Below are 26,120 nucleotides of genomic sequence, written 5' to 3'. Positions count from 1 at the left end.
GCGGAATTATGTTACAAGAAACTGAGGAGGCAAGGATCTTGGCCGATAGGAATTTGAAGTTCAGAGGTCACATAGCAAAGGTTGCAAATACAACTCAGAGTGTAATTTTGATGTTGAAGCGAACCTTGACATGTGAGGATAAGGAAGTCATTTTTCCTCTTTATAAGGCTTTGATAAGACCACACTGGATTATTGTAAGCAAATTTGGTCTCCCGGGTTCCAAGGGGATAAAGAAACTGTGGAAAGGGTACAAAGAAGAGTTACAAAGATTATATCCGGATTATGGGATTTAGATTTTGAGGACAGATTGCGTGTAGGTGGATTGCACACCAGAGTGCAATCCACCAACAGGTGAAAGAGGGGGGGGGGGTATGATATGATAGAGGTCTATACACTTTTGAATGGGTGTTATAGGATATCAACTGATGAAATTTTTCGTTATATGGAAGGCGGGGAGAAAACACGGCGGCATCCATGTAAGTTAAATTTATTTGAAGTCAAGAAAGGTGTAAGAGCTAGGTTTTTCTCCCAGAGAGCAAGTGAGTGGAATAGTTTGTCCTTAGGGTTAGTCAATGCATCTAGTGTGAATGAATTTAAGAGAAGGTATTACAGCTGGTTTGGGTGATTTATAGCTTCCTATAAGTCCTTGATACCCTGGATGTTTCAGATAATAATTTATTTATTTTTTTAGAGTAAAAAAATAAAAAAATATTTAAATATAAAAAAAAAAAAATAAATAAATAAATAAATAAAAAACTTTAGTTTAATATAAACCAAAATGAACACTCGACGTTTCGACCTTCATATATTAAGGTCATCATTCTGAAGCATACACATACTGTATATACATAGAAACAAGCTGCACTACAATCTACATGGTTTGCTGAAGTTACTGACCAACCCTTACAACAATTATTGGCCTAACCTCTGGTTAAAAAAAAACAACACCCTTACTATATCAAAGCTAGAGTCCAATTATTGTTATTTATTAGGTTACAAAATTAGCTGGAGAGCAACATATATATATATATATATATATATATATATATATATATATATATATATATATATATATAATAAAATAAAATAAAAAATAAAATAAAATAATTTTTTTAAATATTATTATATTAAAATAATAATATTAATAAAATAATAATAATAATATAAGTTTTTTCCTTTAAACTGCATTTATTTTCATCCACTTTTTCTGTTGCTGTTGTTAACTTGGAATTATTATTATTGGAATGATTTCGTCCAATGTAATACTTCTGAATTCCTAATTTTTTTTTTTTTAAATGATAATATTTTTATTGATCTGCTAAAATATTTATTCATACAATAAACATCTTGAGTGACATTCCAACTTGGATTTCAATTAAAATTTTTAAAAAATACTTTTTTGCCTCTGTATTATGTATTTACAACACATGTTCTTCTAATCTTTATTGAAAGATTATACAGAATTTTTGAATATAGAATATACATAATAATAATAATAATAATAATAATAATAATAATAATAATAATAATAATAATAATAATAATAATAATTTATTTATTTTTTATTTTTATGTCTCAGATAAATTGCATACATAGATGCTGTAATAATTATATATATATATATATATATATATACAGGGTGTTCGGGATAAATTTGACATATTTATAATTAATTATATTTTTCCGTAAGTTACATGTATTAACACACACTTCTCTTCATTTAAAAGTTTGGACCCTTCTTCATTCATATACAAGATGTCAGAAAGGATGGATAGCTGGAACCCACCTGAATCATGGAAGAGAATAACTTGTATCATGATGATTCGTGCCCGCCATCAAAATAAGGATATTACGACTGCTGCCCAATGCTCCCTGAATACAGTAAAAACAATCAGGCATGAACTAGAGACTTGCAATGGTGACTACGAGGATGTAGCAAGAAGAAAGATCCCTAGCAGACGATCTGATTGCGTTCGTACAGCAGAATTCCTCGCAAATCTGCAGGAACAGGTGTTGAAGAACCCTGGCATTGGAATTCGGGCTTTATTCGTGGAGTTGCTAACTGTAGTCAAGCCCTGGATAACAAGGGTAGCCAATGGTAGGCCGTATGTATGGCAGCAGGATTCGGCCCCTTGCCACACCTCTGGGAAAAGTCAAAAATGGTTGTCTGAAAATTTCTACGACTTCACCAGTCCAAATGTTTGGCCTCCAATCGCACTTCCAGTAATACAAAAGCCCAGTTAATGGATAAAATTAAAACAGTTTTTGCGGCCCTTCCCAGGGAGACTGTAGCATCAGCTTGTTCGAGGTTCCGAAGCAGAATTGAAGCTGTGATCGATGCTAATGGTGGTTATTTTGAGTAAATCTTGTTGATAGTATTGTAATTAACTCTGCCTGTAATGTTTTTTTGTCAATTCATTAAATTTAATAGATACAAAGAAGATTTTCTTTTTCCTTACGAAACTGTCAAATTTATCCCGAACACCCTGTATATATATATATATATATATATATAACTAATTATAACTAATTACAATTGTGAATAACAGATACTTGCAAGTTAATAATTTTCTTCCTCGAAGCTTAGCAGAGCTTATCTGAGGAAGACAATAGATGGTGGTGGTTTCATGGCTATGTTCCTATACTGGTCACAAGCCAGGTGTTGATTTTACTGTTTGTTGGTACGTGCTTGGAAGACTTCGACTGCTATTGCAGTTTTACTTTTTTTGTGTGTGTGTGTGTGTGTGTGCAAATAGGGTTGGATTTAGACATGATGTGTTTGTTTCTTTGTGTTCTTGTAGTGATAGTTTTTGAGAGGGGCTTTGTCATAGGTTTGTGTGTGTGCGTGTGTTGGGGGAGGAGGAGAGAGAAACAAGAATTGCTCTAATTTTCATTCTTGCTATAATATTTATATAGCGCCTGTTTCAGCTCTCTCCCTAGATTCCTGTCTTCGAATGGCAGTTTGTTTATCATGTCAGGTACGTAGAAATTTCGGGTGGCTTTGCCATTGTGATTGTTGTACTTATATGTTATATAGTTTGTTGACTGTGGTCTTGTTATTTGATATGTTGTTCTGATTACTCTATAGGTTGGCTTATAGTAATGTTTTAACATGACTGTATAGTGGCATAAGTGTTTCACCTTAAATATTTTGTGTTTTGTCCGAGCATCCTGCATAAAAGTGGGTTGTTCCCAGAATATCAGTTTTACTATTTTATCTTGCAACCATTGTAGCTTGTTAAGTCTGTAGTCTGCGCAGAATGCGTATGATGTGATTGCATATCTTAAAATATTTTCACATAATGCTTTATAGATTAGTATTTTTATGTGGGTTGGGGCAATGTCTTTTAATCTGTATAGTTTGCTTGCTATTATCCTAAGCTTGGTAGTTTGTAGGGCTATTCTAACTTTGATCAGCATCGAAGTGAAGTCCGAGGTAGCGTGTTGTTTTCACCTGTGTGATTTTAGGTTCTGTGCTTTGTGTATAGGAGGATGAATGTTGGATAGTGAGATATTTAGTTTCTATGGGCAGGGGCTGGGGGGGTTTGAATACCATTAGCTTTGTTTTTTCAGGGTTTATATATATGCCGTTCGGTTAACCAGTTAGTGATTTGATTGATGTCGTGTTGCATATTTGTGTAAGCGATATTTGCATTGTTGTGAATGGATACTATGGCCGTGTCGTCTGCATACTGGAAGATTTTACTTTTTAGGGGGAGTTGGCTTATGTCGTGTGTGTATATATGTTAAATAGAATGGGAGATAGGACAGCTCCTTGCGGTACTCCACAGGTTACATGTACCTCTTTGCTGTATGCTGATCCTATACGTATGATGTGTTTTCTATTTTTCATGTATGCTTTAAACCACTGGAGTAGACGACCTCCATTCCGATATGGGTTAGTTTCGTTAACAAGGTTTTGTGTGTTAGTGTGTCAAATGCTTTTGTTAGGTCAATGAATACCACTAATGTTATTCTGTTTTTATCCAATGCAGCGTTTATTAGATCTGTGAAATCTTCCATGAGTGTTGCCGTGCCTTTATTTTTTTGAAAGCCATATTGTGTTTTGGGTATGATTTGAAATTTTTCAACGTATGTGGAGAGTTTCTGATGCACGATGCGCTCCATGATTTAGTTGATTACAGACAGCGTGGCGATGGGTCTGTAATTACTTATAATGTTTCTTTTCCCCTGTTTGTGTATGAGTGTGATGCAGTCTTCAGTGTTTCAGGTATGTGTCCCGTTTCGAAGATTTTATTTAACAGTTTTTGTATAACTGGAAGTAGGTTGGTCGTGTGTTTCTTGATGTCTTTTGGTCTGATTCCGTCTATCCCTAGTCCTTTGTTAGGGTTAATTTGTTGAATTGCCAGTGATAGTTCTTCTTTTGTTACTGTGGGGAACCACATCGACTGGGTTGCTCGTGGACCTAGTGGAGAATGTTTGTTTGTGTGAGGGAAGGTTGTTTCTTGTAGCTTTTGGACAGAGCTCACGAAGTGCTGATTAAAATTGTTTGCCAACTGTTTGAGGGATTTGGGGTCGCAGGCAAAGCTGTGTTTTATTGTTTCGGAGGCACTGGTTCTGTGTGTATTGTCCAGCATTTCATTAATCAGGTTCCGGGTTTCCTTTATGTCATTCTGAGCTGTTGTTAATTTGTTGCTGTAATAGTTTATTTTTGCCGTTCTAATCTGTAATAATAATAATAATAATTTTTTATTTATTTTTATTTTTTTATAATATAATAATATATTTTATTGATTGCTAAAATATTTATACATAGAATAAACATCTTGTGTGACATTGCATCTTATAATTTTACAGCGTTCAGCAGTAAGTGCTGCAATTCCTTACATTGGATTTCAATTAAAAATTTTAATAATACTTTTTTGCCTTTATATTATGTATTTACAACACATGTTCTTCTAATAACAATGAAGATTATACAGAATTTTTTGTATAATTTTTTATTTTTTTATTTTATTTATTATTTTTTTTAAGTTTTTTTTTTTTTTTTAAGTTTGAGAAAGAATGATTATACATACAAATTTCTGCATTTGCTTATAAAGATTACTTATAGATGAGTGAGGCAAGTTAATCCCACCTACTTCGAAGCTTGGGTTAGCTTTAATGAAGAGAGTGGGATTTGGCCTTCACTATTTGTGTTGTTGCTACTGTTTATGTATGGGATGTAGGTCTTGGATGCTAGTGATTTGTGATGTGTATATTAGTGTTAATGATTTCTTAACTTTGTTGGTATATTTTCCAGAGTTCGTTTTTTAATGTTCTGTAGTTATCTACTGTTTTAACTTTCTTGGTAGGTTGTTGAGTTGCGTGGGTATCTGATGTGATCTCACAAAAGAACCGTATGAGTTGTTGAAGGGTGTGGGTATGTAGAGAGCTGTTGTAGGTCGTGTTATACAATATGTATCTCTGTTGTTTCGATAGATGATGTTGAAGTAATTCCTTGTTAATGTCATGTAGCGTTTCAGGTTTTTAATGCTCAGAATTCTGTGTATCGCCATGTGCTTGTCGGATATTGGTTGTTGCGTGTAAGGTGTCCAGATCACTGTTGACACGATTTTCCTGTAGTGTTTCTAATTTTGTTAGGTGGCTATTTGATGTATTTGTATAGACTGTTATTCCGTATCTGAGTAGGGATTCGCAGATACCGTGATATAGAAGTTTTTTTGTGTTGGGTGGAATAATGTCTTTAACTTGGAAGAGTTTTGCTGCGATGATCCGGAGTTTGGCGTGTAGGTATTCTATATGTTTTGTCCATTTAAGGTGGGAATCTATATAGAGACCGAGGTATTTTGCGTGTGTTACAGGTTTGATTTCGGAACATTGGCAGGTATTTTTGTTGTTAATGCAGCGGTATGTGTGACAATATATCGATAGTGATGCGTAGCGTATAATTCTTGGGTTGTGTATTATCAATATCTGTGTTTTGGTGCCGTTGATTAGAATTGCGTTTTGGTGGAAGTATGTTCTGATTTCGATTAATAATAATAATAATAATAATAATAATAATAATAATAATAATAATAATAATAAATGGAGAGATCCACTCTTTTGCCCACTCAAATCTATTCGAATCATCCTGCAAGTCCTCAGGACTTCTTCAGTTGGAGTGCCAGCTTTCTGTATGGATGCACACTATGTGTGATAGTAGATGGCTCCTTTCCTCTCACTATTCAACTAATGCCATGCTTCCACAAGGTTCTGTCCTCTCACCAACCCTCTTCCTGCTATATATCAATGACCTACTCCAGCTAACCTCTAACCCAATGCACAGTTTTGCAGATGATAGCACATTTCACTCCTTCCTTTCATTTGATAAACCTTACTCCACACAACTCACCTTAACCTACAGATCAGCAACCGCCACTGCCCTTAATTCAGACCTCCAAGCCATCCTCCAATGGGATTCAGATAACTAGTCAATTTCAATGCAAATAAAACCCAGTACTGTCTTGTTTCTCATAAAAAAGAACCATTTTCTCCCAGTATTATTTTTGACAACATCCAAATTTCCAGACAAGAGGAAATTCCTCTTCTTGGAATTATCCTAATATCAAGCCTCTCCTGGTCAACACATCACAACAATCGCATCCTCAGCTAGAACAAAAATAGGATTTCTCTTTCGCTCGAGACGTTACTTCACCTCTGAACAGCTGTTAACCTTATACAAATCACAAATCCGCCTAGCTATTGAATACTGCTCTCACATTTGGAGTGGGTCCTCCTAAGTGCTCCTTCAAAATGCTTGATTCAATACCGAAGAGAGCAATTAGACTTATTGATGATCCATCTCTTACCAATTCATTCCCCTCACTTTCGTAGACGTTTGGTTTCTGCAACTTGTGTATTCTATAAATAGTTCCATGGCAAATGCTTATCTTAAATAGCATCAACAATTCACACTCAGTACTAAGCCCGTTGGAACACGTGTATCTGCTGCTCAACATCCCTTCACAATACAACTTGAAACCCACAGAACAAGTTTCTTTTCCTCCTCCTTCATCCCTGCTACTGCTGTATTGTGGAACAATCTTTCTTCTGACTTATTTAACAAGGAATACAACATACAAGCTTTTAAATCAAATGTAAATAAGTTTCTCCTTTCCAACCCACTACTCATGCACGGTACTAATGTACTATAAGTTGATTAACCAATCTCTCGTGTATTGACTCAACATAAAAAAGGCAACAACATCTGCTCTACTTCTCGTAGTTCTTCCCAACTTCGATCATCAGCAAATAGCTATATCTCCGTTTTTAATATCATTAATGTATGCTAAACAATAATGGTTCCAAAATGGTTCCCTGTGGGAGTCCACAAGTAACTTTCTTCTTTTGGGATACCGCTCCTCCATACACAACCTGCTGATATCTGTCTGACAGCCAGTCAGCTATTTAACTCATTAGTCTCTTATCTAGTCCCATCTGTTTCAATTTAACTACAAGCTTGTCATGTGGTAGTCTATCAAAGGCCTTTGAAAAAAAATTCAAATACACTACTGCATATATGCATCTCCTTTACCAAATGAATTTGTTGTCTCGTTGTGGTACGTAAGGGGATTGCTTAAACATGACCTCCCATAATGACCATCATAAGGATACTGCTATTGTCAACCAATTTCTGAATCATAATCTGCCCCATCTTCTCTAACACCTTAGCAATACAAACGCATTGGCCTATAATTTGTAGCCTCAGTCTTATCCATCCCTTTGTGAAGTGGATAATAATTTTTCCCACCTTCTATACCTTTAGATCTCACCCTGTTGCAACTCCTATTAAAGAGATGTGTGCCAAAGGTGCCTTTAATTATTCCCCAGAGCATTCCTTCGAGACAAGTGGCGATAAATTCTCATGATGTCGCTAGCCTGCACGAGATTAAATACACTGATAAACTGATCACTGAATATCTCAACTACACCCTGCGCATTATTTATTAATCTTCCAGTGTCCTCAACTAGCATCATCCTCCCACAGACATTTTTTTCTTCTGCTTGCCACACATCGAAAGAACTCCCTAGGATTTTTCTTAACTTTCCTGGCTAATTTCTTCTTGTACTGCACTCTTCAGTCTTTACCAACCGAGTCACCTTCCTGACCCGCTCCTCTTCATGCAACTAATCCTTAACGAATTCATCTTGTGCTTCCTCCACAGTGCCGTCTTCCAGATTTCCCGATTAATCTCTTCTTTGATGTATCTTACCCCTACCTTGTTCAGGCTTTATCACCTTTGGAATACACTCAGATAATGTTGCTGTTAAACAGCTGTTAATCGGAACCCACGCAGCATTTATCTTCTTTTTCTTGCTCACCTCCTCTTTCCAATATGGCTACAAATTGCCTCTTAAGATTTCCCTAATTGCATTAGCTCTTCATTCCGATCAATATTGCCATAATTGAAATCATCCATAATGATCACCCTTTGCTTGCTCACTATGCCAAGTTTCCAATACACTCCTTTGTCTCCACCCTCCACATTCCCTGTCCTGTATCAACACCCCACCAAATATTTCATTCTATGAACCTCCACTTCGCACCATACTGCTTTAAAACCACTGCCACCTTCCCCTCCCCTTGTTTCTTAACCTTCTGCGAACATAATTCCTCTGCTGTCATCAGCAGCGCTTCCCACTCCCTTCTTGCTTCTCGTATATCAAAAAAAAAAAAAAAACATCACATATTCCTCCATTTCTATCCCCATCAATATGTCATTCTCATCCAAACTTGTTTCTCTTATTCCAACTATTTTGATGCCCATAAACTCAATCAAGGCAACTGTTTCATCTCCCTTATTTCTATTATTCCTGTCATTCGTAAAAAAGCATAAAATTCATTTTTTGGTCTTTAACCAGTCATACTCATGCTGCTTATCCCCGTCCGTGACTTCTCTTCATTTGCTCATCTACTCACCTTTGTCTCATATACCCTTTCAGAATCATATTCCAGGCTATTGCATTCATATGCCTACGATTCACACACATACATTCATCATCGCTTTCAGAATTCACTCTCTCCTTACGTTGTCTCCCTGACTCACCTCGTTTCCCTGTCCAACTTGCATTCCTTTCCTCACATTCTCCTCTTCATTTGCAACTGCAGAAGTGTCACCTGATCCGTCCTCCTGCTCATTTGCGTCATTTTTAATCACCTTACCGGCCAATTTGGATCAAATACCCATCCTCATACACTTCGTATCCATCATATAATTCAATGTAATATCAAAGGTATTACAATTTTAATATGCATTTCGCATCCATGGTAACTTGGACGTATATAAACGTCTTGGCCGGTAGCGTGGCTTCCGCTGATACCTTGTTTGCATCTCTTCCAACAGCAACCTTTCCAAATGACTCACTACCAAACCATTAAGATGTAATCCGTCATTCTTATGCAGTTCCATTCGTTCTTCAAACTCATCCTACATATTCACAAACTGCACTTCTTTCTCTTTACCCATTCCCACTAAGATTCCATTTAAGAAAGATCCATGCACTCCGCTTCAACTCATCATTGTCATACTTTGACAACACGAAACTACTCTTTCTATCACACTGTTTTCACTCTCCTCAACAATCTCCTGATATCCATCCTGACATTCAATTTTTATTTAAAGATGTGCTGCATTTAGGAAGATAAGTTTAGATGGCATTGCAAAGCTTTTAGTCTTGCCGCTTATGGTACTCGTTTCTTTGTTTCTTCCTTTTTTTATAGTAAACGATTTACAGGAAGTGTGTTAAACCTATAGTACATTAATACTATGAGTTGAGCTAGGTACATGATCTGGGAACTCTATTCTAGAAACTAAACCTGGAGCTTTTTTCATGTCACTCCAAGTTTCCAATGAGCAGGGTTGTAGGTGTCACATCAGGAAATGAAAATCATATTCAACCTAAACACATTCATAGACATCCGACCACTGTGGGAATCGGAATCAAACCTGAAGAATGGAAAACGGAGAAGCTAATTACTTGAGTCAACTAAACTAGTTGTTCAATAAATAATCGTGTTAAAGCCACAGATATAAGGGTTCTGAGTTCAAGTTGGGAAGTAACTAGATTGTACCAATGGTGAAAGTCATTATAAAAATTAAGATGCTGTAAAAGCAATGCTGATCAACTGTATGATGATATGATCACTCGTAAAGGAGACGAAAGATTTGCAAAAACAGATGTTCAAATTAAAAGGGCAAGAATAGTGCCCAGATAAGAGTCAAATGTAGATGGGTTGATGTAAAAAGGAGTAGTTCAGAGAAGTAGAAAAACAAGAATAGCTCGAATCAGAGACCTGGAAAATAACAGATAAGGAAGAAAATTGCTGAGAGGAAACTAATAATGAAAAGTGTATTCTAACTTTAAAAGTAATTTTGTATTCTTATGTTTACCCATAAGTGACTGAATATTTTTTGTACATCGCTGGTCATACTGACATAAAGGATGAAAAATCCGTGGATGAAGGCGTCCATAAAAAAGAAGAATACATTTCATTATGAAGCGTGAAACATCAGGAAATGATGAAGACAACAATGATAGCAGTAATTGGGATTTATTTCCTTTCGGGAACAAAAGGAGTTAATATTAGTATTTTTTTTTTTTTTTTTTTTTTGTAGATCGCTAATCATTTTGACATAATTCTTATCATTATTAATGCTTATTGTGCGTCGTTTGCAGACCAGCTTCATCAGCTGAAGCAGACCACTCTGGCCCAAATCCTGTGTGAAAACACCAACATGAAGACTGTCAAACCACAGGTCTTCGAGGATCCAGGTAAACAGTAAGTAGTTTTTTGACACTTTAATTTTTCCTAAGAATAATTTCCATCGGAAATTTCTATGGAAGAGTCTTCTACGACATATATAACCAAGCGTTCATTAATCTTCTTTCGTTTCATTTTTAGTTAGATTAAGGAAATCTCTACAATATGGTACTCTTGAACTTCAAGGACATTTGACATGATTTCCCATAGTAATCTGCTAAACCTGTTAATGGAGCAAAACAGCTCATGGATATCGACCTGCTGATTCGGATAAGAGAGTGGATGACAGACAGACACAAAAATAAATTTAATTTTTGCATTGGATATGCTTTCAAACATAATCCTGTTGTTCTCCGTGATGCTACACCAGGGAGGGAATATTTAATAAAGGTGATGCAGAGATCTTGCAGAATGACTCGAATAAACTGACATTATGGGAAAAAGCATAGTGGTTTCTAGTTTAACGTGGAAAAGTATGAAGTTATCCGCTCTGAACTGAAGAAATCAATCTTAAGCTGTGTGTCATATTGATGGAAGTTCATCGCAAGAAATTGATGCAACTAGGAATTTGGGGGGATAATGAACTGGAGTTGAAATTCAAAGGATATTACAAAATTTGGTAAAACATTACAAATGATCACTTGAAAGTTGAAAAACACTCGCAAGTAGGGACCGAAAAGAAATTATTCTTCTTTATAAGGTTTTCGACAGCTCCATGTCTCCGGTGCTGAGATTTGGTTTCTTGGGATTTTTTTTATGAAGATTGAGGCAGGTGGCTAAAACACTGTTAACCTATGTTGTTTGTATATTGATAAATTATAAAAGATGATAAGAAATGACTGATAGTCATTACAAAAGATGATAAGAAATGACTGGTAGCGGTTACAAAAGATGATAAAAAAAATCAATACCACAAATAAAAGAATCAAACACCAGTACATTACGAGATTAAGTGCTTTTGGTTCATTTGAAGTGAGCTGTTTATCGCTATGGTTTTTTTTTTAATTATTCTTGTCATTGATAAACCATACTATGAGATAATCACAAATGCATTTTGTCAATTCAGAAGAGGAATGTTATGCACCACACTAACTGGAAGATCAGAGAAACAAGCAAGAATTATGGAAAATGGGGCATGAAAATAAAATCTTTAGTTTTTAAATTTGTATAATTTGGTTAAACCAAATATACTAGAAGACTATAGTATTTTTAGAAATGACAGAAGAGATAGCACAGGAGGCAGGGGAGTACACTAATGATATCAGGCGATTTAAATCCAGTTAGGATAGAAACTCATCAAAGTAGTAATAGTAAGAATGTCCCATGTAGCAGTGAGTTTGAGGCGATCTCTGAAGTGCACGCAAACAAGATAAAATATAATCACCCGGTCTGTATCAACACCACACCACATATTTTATCTTGTTTGCCTGCGCATCAGAGATGAAATGCATAGTCTGATTACCCTGATAGGTATTAAGCGAGTAATTATTATGGGTGACAAATTATCCAAGCACTAATTGGATAAAAGAGAAATCTCACGATAACAATGAAGAAGAATTTATTCAGTTGGTACTGGACCACTTCCTCAAGAATCACGCGAAAGAAGAAACGACTCGAGGTTCAAAGGATGTTATTTGCATAAAAAGAGGTCTCAGTTAAGAATGACTACTTTATTACCAGTTGATGATAGTAATCATGCAGAACTTTCCTCGGAAATAACTAATTATATGAATCGCGATTAGGACAGCTGGAACTACTGAACTACAAAGGTGAAAATTATGAACAATTCAGATCATAACTGCCAAGTTTCATGGTATCAGATAAGGAATGGGAAAGATATCAGCAATGCATGAGAATCGTTGAAAAAGTGCATAAAAGAGGCAGTATCTGAATGTGTCCCTAGAGTTCAAAGAACAAATAGTATGTGCGACTTTAGATCGACAAGATGTTGATGTAAAAGGGATATCTTGAAAATAAGAGTGAGAGTAAGTTAAGGGGATAAAAATCCCTTATTGTTTTTCAGCCAGTAAGCGAAACCACGATCTGTAACGTTTCTTTGCCGACGAACTGTCAGCGTATCAGCGTATCCAAGCGTAAGTGACCACTTGGTAGTGCCACACCACGGCAACTCGTTGCAAAGGTGGAGTAAGCTCCCTCACTGTTCTTGATATTTTCTCATAATGTAAAACACACAGCTCTTAAGAGATGTAGTACTGTTTTACATTATGAGGAGAGGTCACTACCCAGACCGGTTTCAACCTTTTTTGAGGTCTCATCAGTGAGTAGCTAAGTGAGTATCTAAGAGTGAGAGTAGTTATGAAATATACAAAGCGCAGTCCAGGTAAGTTAAGAGAATTGTGCGAAAATTAAATCGGAGTACGAAAAGAAATAGGTGAACAGCAATCCAAATTTTTGAATTTTATCTTTATGCAGCAAATAAAAGAAAGAATGAATGTGGATGTTTACTGAATGTAGTTGGTACTTTTGTGTCAGAAGCTGATAAGATTGTTCTATTAATGAGTAACACTTTCCTAAGATATATGAACCAGGTGTATGTAACATGGGGAACAGCGCTACTACTTTAGAAGAGATAGAGGTTCATGAAAATGAGGTTGAAAAGCTATTACATAACCTAGATAAACTTAGTCAGTATGGAGAAATGGAATATCAGCACGTCTTTTAAAGTCTTAGCTCAGGAAAGATCCCACAGGAATGGAAAGAATGTATAATAATTCCATTGTAGAAGGGTGATGCAGAAACCTAAATATCTAACTACCGACCTATCAGTATATTTGGAGTGGGGTGAAGATTTTAGAGAAGTTGGTAAGAACTCGCATACATAATGGGTAGACAAGCTATACTCTGCAAGGAACAACATAGGTTTAATAAAAGAAGGTGATGTTTTAGCAATTTGCTCATATTTTATAACAAACAGTACGGCCCAGTTGAATTAAGGGAATGGATACACTATGATAATGTTGGATTTTTCTAAGGCATTTGATAGGATACTACTTGTAAAGATCGTTGCGTAAACTGGAGAATATGGCTTTGGAATATAAACTCTTGACTTTGATAAATGAATGGTTGACAGCCAGATATGAAATAATGATGTATGGTGGGTGTTAATATGCCAGATTTAAGGTGACCAGTGGTGTACCTCAGGGTTCTTTCTTCAGCCCTATACAATGTATCATTCTATACATTAATGACATTTGAAATGGTCAAATAGGAGATGTACAATTGTTCACTGACGATGCGAAGATAGACAGGCAATCAGGGATGCTATATATCCAGCACTTACAGAATGATTTGAGTAGACTGTAGAAGTGAGCAAATGATAATGGTAGCTGTCAGTTCAATGTTGGTAACTGTAAAGTTATACAAGTTGGTGTGATGAGATTTCAAGCAGCATATTATATTGGTGGGATTACGCTACAAGAAACTGATGAGGGTAGGGATATTGGAGTTATGGCAGATAGGGATTTGAAATTCAAAAGTCACAAACAAAAATTGCAAATATAATTCAGATGGTAATTACGATGCTGAAATACCCATCGACATGTAAGGAAATCATTTTGCCTATTTACAAGGCCTTTTAAGATCCCACCTGGACTAGAATCTGCAGATTCGGACTCCTGGGTGGGATTTTAAAAGGCCTTGTAAATAGGCAAAATTAACAAAACAAAATTATTGCTAGCAATTGCAAAATTTCTAGATCAGTAGCACTTCTGATTCTTTCACGATATTACAGAAAATTACAAAAAAATATATAAATTAATGGATCTGATAAATATATTTCACACCACTGTATACTGCCGAGATATTTAGACCGTTGGAGCTCACAGTTAGGACAAGTTCTTCTTCTTCTTCTGTTATCATTGATTTAGACCGATTGGTTTGTTCCACTCTATTTATTATTATTATTATTATTATTATTTTATTTATTTATTTTTATTTTTTGTTCTCCAATTCTTCTTTTTCATTAACATTTTATATTCGCACAATAAATTTGGAAGTCTACTGCTGCTCATTTGATTTAGATTTATTTTTACTTCTCTACACTCAATGGACAAAACATTAAAGATACCTACATAATAGCGTGTCGGTCCTCCTCTCCAAGGAATTGCCTTCACAGATGACAGAGGTAATTCCAGCCATGCCTGATCCAGCATTGTCCACAAATGCGCCCTAGACGTCGGTCCTGGATACATGGATCTGATGTCTCGCTCTACGGCATCCCAGAAAGATTCGATAGGATTTAAATCCGGTGATCTTGGGGCCAATGGATGGTCCCAAACTCAGATAAGTATTCCTCGAAACATGCCTAGATGGTTGTGGCCCAGTAGGGCAGCGCATTGTCCAGATACATTAAAAGACGTAATGTGTCACACGAGAAGGCTCCCCCAAACCATCACAGAACCACCGTCTCCTTGAACAGAGTCGACCTAGCACGACGGACCATGGTCTCAAGCAGTCGACGCTACACCCGCACCCTCCTTGGTACAACTGATAACGGGTTTCATCAGACCACACGATTCTGGTCCACTCTGCAGAGGCCCAGTTTTGATGATCCCGACAAAATGCGAGGCACAATGCCTGATGGCGAACTGTTAACGGTGGCACACGATTAGGGCGTCAGCTCCCGTAGCTGATTGTATGCAGGATACGCGGTACCGTTCACTGACACTGCTTGGACTTTCGACATTGAAACTGAATGTGATTTGTGCCGCCGTTGACCTGCCGTCAGTCCTACGAGCCTGGCCAATCTACGTCGACCCCGGTCATCAATGGCGTGTGGTCGGCCAACACTTGCTCGGTGGGCGCTGGTACGTCCGTTGCAATTTTAATTTCTGATTTTAAGTCCCATTATAATGTTTTTAACTTGGGAAGAAGCATTTAAAAAAAAATATTGTAACTGAGCAATTTACAAATGGGATATCGGTACTAATAGATTTTTGCTGAAGGATAGACCTTCAATTTTACATTCAAAGGGTAGTAGACCCTTGATACGGTTGCTCTCGAGAATCCTAGGCAGTGCCGTAGCGAGGGCGTGGCGAAAGAGGCGCCCGCCACGGGCGCAACTAGTTTTGAGGCGCAAAACGTATAACATTTTTGTCATTTTTGGGTTGGGGGGCGCAAGTTAGGCACTTGCCACAGGCGCTTCATATCCTCGTTACGTCACTGGCCCTAGGTTTACACCACTTGGGCGATAGAATGACCATCTGTCTTGCGCCGATAATACGTCCACGATCAAAGTCTCCACATTTATCAATGTTCATCGCTTGCGATACACCGTTGGGAAGCCCCGGTGCCTGGCTCTTTACGTCTGCGTTCTGTTTGGGTACGTTACGCTCTGCGCGGGTAATGCCAGTGTCAACTAGCCATCACCCCTATCTCTAATGTTTTGTCCACTGACTGTATTCAGAAGCTGTAAAATTTCATTTCTTTTGTGGTTCAAGATATGTTTTCCTAGGAATTTAATTCCTGGTTTTAAGTAACATTATGTTTTTAACTAGGGAAGAAGCATTTTTTTTTTTTTAAGTATTTATTTTAACTGAGCAATTTACAAATGGGATATCGGCACTAATAGATTTTTGCTGAATGTGGTGAGGTCGACCTTCAAATTTACATTTGCCATTTAAATCTCTCATTGTTATTATCATCATTGTCTTCGAATTCTTTTGTACTTATCTCTGTCAAGTATCGTGGACAATGGTGGTGACTAAGTCACCTGTTACAGCGCGCGTTATTAAGTAATTCATATTGAGACAAGCGTCGCAATTCTTCTCCTCCTCCAATTATCAAGCTCTCATATAGATAGAGGTGGCAAGATTTTCCCTTCGAGATATTTTTTATCTCCTACAAAATAGACAAATCGGCCAGAGAAAACATGCAATTACAGATGTAACATACACTGGCCTCTTAGCCACGTTTGCTGCGGCTGTAAATCCAAACCCAAACCAATCCAGAGCCTTGCTCTGTAAGTACCTGTGCAGTACAGATCGCGTTGTCAAATTGTTTTGAATATATTCGTTTAAGTCATTGAACGCCTTGAAAAATTCAGCATAATCGACCTACAATGAAGTAGTGCTGGGGGGGGGGTTAGAGGCTATTTTTGTAGGTACTGGGGAGAACAAGAAAAAAAGACACTGTTTTCCATTATTTTCGACATCCTTTAAATTTGAATTAACTGGAGCCATTAAATCCAGTTAGTAATAAATTTAATGGTTCCAACTGAACTGGCTCGCTTTACTGAATACTCCTGGTTGAATGAAAATGGCATAATGGTATACCGTTATGCCATTTTTTAGGTATATCCTAATGGCATAATAGTATACCATTAGGACTAGAATTGGCAATTCTAGTCCTAATGAGTATTGTAATAAGAGTATCAGTTAGTAGTAGTAGGTAGATATACCGTTATGCCATTTTTTAGGTATATCCTAATGGCATAATAGTATACCATTAGGACTAGAATTGGCAATTCTAGTCCTAATGAGTATTGTAATAAGAGTATCAGTTAGTAGTAGTAGGTAGATATACCGTTATGCCATTTTTTAGGTATATCCTAATGGCATAATAGTATACCATTAGGACTAGAATTGGCAATTCTAGTCCTAATGAGTATTGTAATAAGAGTATCAGTTAGTAGTAGTAGGTAGATATACCGTTATGCCATTTTTTAGGTATATCCTAATGGCATAATAGTATACCATTAGGACTAGAATTGGCAATTCTAGTCCTAATGAGTATTGTAATAAGAGTATCAGTTAGTAGTAGTAGGTAGATATACCGTTATGCCATTTTTTAGGTATATCCTAATGGCATAATAGTATACCATTAGGACTAGAATTGGCAATTCTAGTCCTAATGAGTATTGTAATAAGAGTATCAGTTAGTAGTAGTAGGTAGATATACCGTTATGCCATTTTTTAGGTATATCCTAATGGCATAATAGTATACCATTAGGACTAGAATTGGCAATTCTAGTCCTAATGAGTATTGTAATAAGAGTATCAGTTAGTAGTAGTAGGTAGATATATATAGCATTTGGGTAGGAGTCACTAGCTTGACTGTCCATGCTTTTCCGTTAAAGACCTCCGAATAGAGAAAATTATCCACATTTGTTATAACTTCTGTCCTAACCTTTTTTTTAAAACCCAAATAATGTATCAGCTTCTTCCCAATTAATTCACATTTCCCAATGCACCAAAATATCTACATCACCGTGTAAGTTGTTTACTATTAGTTCTAGGTATGCTTAAACACTTTTGAGTAGGCCGATTAGAAAAGCAAAAAGTCCTTCAATCCAAATTGATAGTGTTTCCTGGTTATATACCTTGACTACTGTGTACGACAATGTTTAATATTTTCTCAAGATTTCATTTAAATATATTTTACCATACTTAAAATTATCGATAATTTCACTAATCCTTGTGACCTTCCAAGGCCACTGGTTTCAAGAAGCCTTAGACTCAGATTCAACAAAATTATGAACTCACTTCAATGTTCTTATTGAAGAAGTTCATAATAATTTTAACAAAATTCAAGTCGGACCTGAATTTTATTTTTTGATAATTAAAATGCAGTGCATGTAAATTTAATGTTTTTTGCCTCTTTCAAAAAGTTTACAGGAACTAAAAACTTTTCTATAGTTTGCATTCATGCTTCAAAGTGACGTACCAAAAAAATCATGGAGTATGTTACAAAATCCCAATTTTCTTTGTAAATGAATCAATCAAATCCCAAAGGCCATTACTATCCATTTTGATATGAAATGAGCATTGCTGCCCATTGCTATAAAGAGAATACATAATCAAATGTGCTTGTATAGATTAATTATTTTTAAAAAGTTAAAAACTTCATGCAGTTTGCCTGAATCTGATAAGTTCTGCCTGAATGTATATGGCTCAGCCATAGCAGTAAAAAATTCATTTTTTTCTCAAGTGAAGTGGCAATACTCTACCAGTAATACTCACATGCAGGTGGCTCACCACCCCTCAATAAATAAGAATGTGTAAGATGACCGTGTTTTATGTAGTCTACCAAGAAAACTTTCTCTCTCTTGTTTCTTAATTGCTTAATTTCAGGCTTAAACTCGTGCACTTTGTCAATGCTTCCTGCCACGATGACTGCCATTGCGCAATTGGCTTTGATCTTATAAATTTCCTGCATATGGTACTGTCAAACAGTACGTGCAAAAAGTATGAGCTGATCCAGCAGCTGCAACTGCGGTCTTATTCCCCTTAATTCCAATATGGCTGGGAATCCAGCAAAACTCAACTTCAAAATTAAGGTCCTTCATTTTGCATAACAAAAGATAAACTTTACGAAACAGTGTATGTGGATTATACGCATGAGAGGAGATGGCCTGTAAAGAATTCCGAGTCTATAAATCACACACATCTTTGGCAGCAGCTATATATATATATATATATATATATATATATATATATATATATATATATATATATATATATATATATATATATATATATATATATACACATACTGGTATCCAAAATCTAAGGACGAACTGCATTTTTATCTGTATATGAAAAAAATTTCATGACTACAGCCAAATGTGGACATAAACTGCCATATACATATTGCCAGCATACTAATAAATTATATTACACAAAAAATGTTTTATAAATTTCATACAAGTTAAAATGTAATACGTTTTTGGCAAAAATTACAACTTTCCTATGGACATACTTAAGGAATAAGTCCACCCCAAACTGCAAAGCAGCTCTCACAACTTTGCCATGCTTGGCAATAATGATTCAGGAGTTCTTGAGGCAAACTGGCCTACTCCTCCTTCGGAGTAGGGCCTTGTTTTCTGGAGAGGAATTTCAAGCAGTAATGCATCCTATTGGCGTCCCAAACATGTTCTATGGAGTTGAAATCTGTTGAGCGTGCTAGCCACTTGATTCAATTAATATCCTCGATCTCCAGAAGCATCCTCGCTGCATGGGTACGATGTGGTGTGGCATTGTCAGCCGTGGGCATGGTTGTTTGCGATTGTCTGTGAAAATACTAGTGGTGGACGGTAGGTTGCACTGTTGTAGATGATGATGGTACTTGCGATTCGTCGTAGTTGGTGGACTGAGTGGTGGAGAGTTGTAGAGTGGTGCCCTCCCTCGATGAGCCCTTGGAGGTGTCATAACTTCTTCGCCTACAGCACCATGGAACAATCGTGCATGACGATGGAGGACTTCGTTTCGATATCATTCAATAGTCATACGCCCTTTTTCCAGCACTTGTAACTCTGTACAGCCATTAAGCGTAATGCCTCCCCACAATGCCCTATCTGTTTCTTTCAAATACATACTCGCGATGGTAGTTAGTACCACTCTCACGCCAGATCAAGTGTCGTCTACAATCAGAGGAAAGACTAAAACGATTCTCATCTGTAAAGAGTACATTAGCCCATTAGTGTCCAATTTTTACAATATAACACTACTGAAAACATGGTCTACGATGAGCTGTGCATAAAGGATCGCAGACTACAGGCCTTTGAGTGTATAGGCCTACTTGTAACAAACGTCTTGCAACAGTTTGTCGAGATATCTATGTACCTCTGCTTGAATGGAGCCATCTTGCAAGCTGACCTGCTGTGGTGCGTCGATTATGTTTTGCTGTTATAACCAAAAATCTGCCTTCATGCTCAGTGATAGAGTGAGGGCGACGTCTCATCAAATGTATGGAACACATTCTATTGGTTTGAAACGCTACCCAGAGCTTTGATACATTGCTACGTGAGATTCCAAACTCTGGTAATGTAATTCTGTGCCATTCAAGCTTTCCAATAATTATTCCTTGTGTGAAATCATCTAGATGATGTCTTTGATACATTACAAGACATTCAAATTTACACCTTTATTCCTTTACGAAGAGAGCTTCTTTCAAACACAATTCACTTAGCGCAGCCTTTTGCTTTTTATCCTGTTCAGTGCTACCATGTGATCCATTTGCATGCGACTTGATATTTTGAATGCGTACCCGCTTTCTAATCGAAATCATTCTTCCTCCTCTAGCTTATCCCACTCAAGTAGGGTCGCTGTTCTTAATGAGTCTGCTCCACAACCTTCTGTCCTGGGCTGCAACCACATCCAAGTTCTTCCTCAGGTCCTCTTCCACCAACTCTCCATCTCTTCTTTGGCCGCCTGCGCTTCCTCCTCCCCTGCACGACCTTTCTTCCCATATACTCGTCCTCCCTCCTCGTCACACGACCAAACATCCACCTAAGCATTCTCATCTCTGCTACCTCTATCCTGCTGTTATTTTTCCTCAGGAGCACAGTTTCCATAGCATATGTCACAGTTGGTCTCACCACTGTCCCGTATATTTTTCCCTTTAAACTGACTGCCACCCTCTTATCACATAGCACTCCAACCATCTCTCTCCAGTTCCTCCATCCAGCATCCCATTTCCTTCCAGATCTGTCTCTTGGATGTCATCCACTTTACAACAAATGTACTCTGACTTACTTCTGCTCAGCCTCATACCTGTCTCTCTTCCGATACTTTCCTCCATTCCAGTTCACCTGTCACTTCTCTTCATTCTGCACACAGTCCGATGTCATCCGCATACAACACTGTCCAAGCCGTGTCTTCTCTTGCCTCTTCTATCACCACCTCCATCACAAAATTAAACAAGAAAGGACTTAATGCTGACCCTTGATGCAAACCAACTCTCACTTGAAAACTTTCTCTCCCCCAGGCAGGTCCGAACGTTTGTCTTCACATTTCTGTACATCTCCTGCACCAACCTGACATATTTCTCCAGTACCTTCTTTTCCCTCAGCCCTCTTGTCTTGGCACTCTATTGTACGCTTTTTCTAGATCAATAAATACCAGATGTAGCTCCCATTGTTTCTCTCAAAACTTTTCCATCATCTGCTGTAACCCAAAGATAGTATCAGTTGTCAATCAACTAGGCATGAAGCCAAACTGCTCCTTTGCAATCTCCACCTCCTTTCTAATCGAAATCATCAGTTAAACAAATTGCCACGCTGATATGTCTGAATTTCTGATTGTCATCTTCAGAAATAGGTGTTTGTGCTTAGGTTTTAGATACCAGTGTATGTAAGAGTGCAAACTGAATCTCATGAACTATGTGACAAACACAACCCTTGATCCTGCATAAAACAGACTGCAGATTTAATTGATGAAAGGATGTTTTTGATTTAGATACTAATAGAAGGTGAAATACTTACTGAGTCCAGATTTTGTGGAAAGGTAATTCCACATTACAAAGAATAACCAACAATAAAAATTGAGGCACATTTTCAGAATCAATGTAGTGCTCAGGATAAAAATTTCTCTGGATGGACAGATTTATGTTTTTAAAGTGCTTCAAAGGTTTGAGCTGAAGGAGACAGATCCTCATATTTAAAGATGATTAACAAAACTGATATGACTGAAGAATGACTACAGGATGAGCAAGTTTTATGACAGGTACAAATTATTTTTAGTTCCATGGAATAAGAAGACAGAATATTAGTTTAGATGGAGATATATGAAATAAGAAGTAAACGCCATGAAATTTATATTATGTCTACAATCCTATGTGTTACCAAGGCCAGTGGAACAGCTGAAAGAAATGAGGCTGAAGCCAGTGAAATTATGATATAACTGCATGAGTTTTATTCTTCTTTGTGAAATGATAAACAATCTTACGTTTCATTCTTTTCAGTTGAAAAGATCTAGCAAAATCTTTTCAACTGAAAAGATCTAGCAAAATCTTTTCAACTGAAAAGATCTTGCCATGCTCCCCCACCCAAGACTAGTTTGTAGGATTAAAAAGCCAAATTGCAAAGAAGAAAATCCTGCTGCATCATGATTCTTTGAATAACTTCAATGTAGCTCTTCTTCATAAATCCATTGGTGTATTAGAACATTCCTACATTAAGATTATTCCTTTCTGCATGCATATTGTTTCTTTACCTGAAATTATCAACCATCTAGTGAGAAGATAATTTTTGGTATGTTTTTACAGGCATGATTTTTAGAGGTATAATTTTTTTCTGTCATCCTATGCACAAGAGTGTATTAATCTTCAGAAAAACTTCCATGTACTCGCTCATGGATGTTATAATATGAACATTTTCTTTAGAACATGCTCATATTATCCTCAACTCTTACACAAGCTGAACAGATGGGCATTTTCTTTCTAATGAATGCATAATTAATAATTGTTACTGATTTGTAAAACTTGTAATGAAAATAGTCGTATATGTACAATATTTTCACAACTGAAGGCAAAATTTATGAATGCCCTCTAAAATAAGTTTACAGGGCATTCATAAGGTTAATGTAACTGTTTATGATGTTGCAAAAACTAGATCATTGTTTTTTAAATTAAAGATACCAAGAAATTATATATTTGGTTTAATCCTTTATCCAAGAGTAAGCAAACAAGTTTGCATCTGAACTATTTTCAGGACTGGGGCAACTCATATAAAGAAGCTAATGACTTTACATCACTTGCCTTAGTATTCCATAATGCAAAGCACATACTAAGGCAAGTGATGTGAAGTCATTAGCTTCTTTATACAAGTTATCCCAGTCCTGAAAATAGTTCATATGCAAACTTGTTTGCTTACACTTGGATAAAGGATTAAACCAAGTATATAATTTCTTGGTATCTTTAATTTATAGTATAACCAAGTGGAAAAACTTTCAACAACTAGATCATTATTTTTTTTCCCCTTTAGGAATATGGCACTCTGCAGTGATATTATCAACAGGAACTTTTTCCTTTCCTGGAAAGAAGCTATTGAAGATACCATTCAAAACTAGCAAAAGAAAGAGAAAACAAGGAATTCAAGTACATAGTGCCTGTTAATTAAAATGATTATTCATTACACATTATCAATGTTATTAAAGATGGCTTAATCCAGTATGTTTTTACTGTTAATAAATTTCAGCATTTCCCGCTTGACGTTCTTACTGATAAATATAAAAGATAAAGTGAGAAACCTTGGATTTTAGAGATCATGTTAAAATGTATTTCATAGTATTTTAAAGGATGTAGCATATAATACACTTTAAATGCGAATTCACTGTCTGCCTAACAATTTTCAATAAAAGTTGAAAACTCTAAAATAGTGCCACCTACTTGCTCCCTTAAGATAATGAAGAGCCATCAAAGAATTTGCTGTTTATAACAGAATTTACTTTATCAATCTGCAATAATTCACACTATAAAGGTTAAGATAACATTTCAATATATGCAACATGCCACTACTCAATGCCTTTGAGTTACTGTGCATATGTCCTTTGAGTTACTGAGTATGATGTTATTTTTAAGCCCATATTTAAGATTGGTTTTTCCAAGCTCCTGAGCATTTTGGTACATAATTAATCCAGCTGGACTAGATTAATTACATTCCAAAATGCTAAGACTATTACATATTAAAGATAATTTGAAAAACAATGTCCAAAATTCTTGCTACTTTTCATTAAATGACAACTTGCAGAAGAATTCATTCTGTTCTTGTAGAACAGAATGAGTTCTCATCAAGTCTTAAAAACCATCCATAATGGATGAAATGTCACCAAATAGCGGAAGAATTACAAAAAAGGACAAAACAGTTTTTTTTTTTTTCATTCTGTGAAATAATTTATTGTATAAGCATATTCATCATCGCATGCCACCATCTGTAATATGCGATATTTGTTGGCAATAAATATATTATAGATATGATTAACATTTTGCGTTAAGCTATTACAGAATCCTGTATACTCACTGAGGATACATCCCAAGAAATCACAGTGACAGATACATTCAATGAAAATTTAAGTGTTATTGAGATATTGAATATACCACAAATATTACCCACAAATAGAAGTTTTTATTAATTCAGGGCTACATTAATGTTAATCTGATTTTACACAATATTCTTTCTTATATAAATACATAAAGGCATACAAGACTTGTTGCATACCTCAAAAAAAAAAGATTGTGTGTGTAAGCAAAACTAATTTTATAATACATCTCATATTACAGGCACCAAATAAAAAAAAAAAAAATCTGAAAAGCAAAAGATGAAAGAAGGACTAGGGCACTTCCAAACAATATATTACAGAAAACTTATGATATACAACCAATTATACTATTGTTTTCTGGCATTTCCCAGCAGGCGAAGAATGTAGAGAAACAGATTAATGATATCCAAGTATAAATCAATTGTGGCAATTATGTATTCTTCTGGAGAAAGCCGATTCATAATCATGTGTGTGTCATAAATGATAAAAAATGAAAAAAGTATGGCACCCCCAATCGACAGCAGAAGTTCCATTTGGGTGCTTCCAAAAAAAATCTGTCCAAAAAATAAAAAAATAAAAATAAATAATATATATATATTAATTTTTAAGAGTGCAAATATTAAAATGCCTTTTAATCAGTTCCTAACTTGACTCTAATAATATATGATTATTACACATGACACTTTCAAGGAGTTCAAAGACATATTGCAGGAATGCACACTATACCATACACAACTTGCCACACTATTTAATCTCATCTTCATGATGAGATTAAATAATGTACACATTTAATTTCTTCAGCAGGAAGACATTTTCTTTCTGCTGAAGTACACCATTATATTTTTAATCTTGTGTTTTTATTAAACCCATATTAACACTATTATTTTAGTAAAAAAAAAAAGGAAAACAACTTGAAATAAAAACTAATTTTAATATATAATTATAGGTAGTCCTCAACTTATAACGATTCACACTTATGACGGCCAAAAATGATTATTAAAAATTCTAATTTAACTTTGCTGCCAGCATATACATACATATATCACATTGCTTTTGTATATGCATCGCAGCGTCACCATCAGTTGACAAGCAAAACCTATCACCAATATGCAATAGCCGATGCTATGATTCACCCATTTCTAACTTATCACAGCCTTTGGCACGTTAGTTGCTAATCAGCAGTCGAAGTGTTCGTTTCTCTCATTGCAATTTTTGTATCTCATCGTAACCCTATCATGTCCAGTAAGAGAAGTAATATTATTGATGAAAATTCCAACATAAAAAAAAAGGCGAGAAAAGCTTTAAGTTTAGATGTTAAAATGAAGGTCATTAAAGCATATGACAAAGGAAAGAAAGTCAGTGAAATAGCATGAGAAGAAAAACTATCGCATTCAACTGTTTCAACAATTATATAAAAGATAAATCAAGAATAATGGAGGAAGCTAAAGGGGCAGTTAAATGCATACTTTTAACGAAAACAAGAGAAGGGCCAATTAATGAAATGGAGAAGCTTTTAACGATATGGACAGATGATCAAATCAACAAGAATATTCCTTTAGATTTGTTTATGATTCAAA

At 36.0% G+C, this 26,120-nt stretch overlaps 2 protein-coding genes across 2 annotated transcripts in view; one reads left to right on the top strand and one right to left on the bottom strand.

Moving 5' to 3' along the window:
* LOC150102108 (peroxidase-like) overlaps positions 1-23,655 on the top strand; it is a 41,306-nt gene extending 17,651 nt beyond the window's left edge. The window contains exons 3-4 of the mRNA XM_090400156.1: positions 10,684-10,786; positions 23,490-23,655. Of these exons, the coding sequence (XP_090256282.1) occupies positions 10,684-10,786; positions 23,490-23,574 (188 nt within the window). The 3' untranslated portion in view covers positions 23,575-23,655. The remainder of the gene's footprint in view (positions 1-10,683; positions 10,787-23,489) is intronic.
* A 954-nt stretch (positions 23,656-24,609) lies between these two features.
* The window catches only part of LOC150102106 (protein lifeguard 4-like), a 127,071-nt gene continuing 125,560 nt past the window's right edge, over positions 24,610-26,120 (bottom strand). The window contains exon 8 of the mRNA XM_090400505.1: positions 24,610-25,097. Coding sequence (XP_090256631.1) covers positions 24,891-25,097 — 207 coding nt within the window. The 3' untranslated portion in view covers positions 24,610-24,890. The remainder of the gene's footprint in view (positions 25,098-26,120) is intronic.

Source organism: Typopeltis vanoorti, chromosome 11, assembly GCF_054136105.1.
Source record: "Typopeltis vanoorti isolate ZY-2024b chromosome 11, IOZ_Tvanoo_1.0, whole genome shotgun sequence".
In the NCBI taxonomy this organism is placed as follows: domain Eukaryota; kingdom Metazoa; phylum Arthropoda; class Arachnida; order Uropygi; family Thelyphonidae; genus Typopeltis; species Typopeltis vanoorti.
This window is presented reverse-complemented; position numbering and strand designations above follow the sequence as displayed.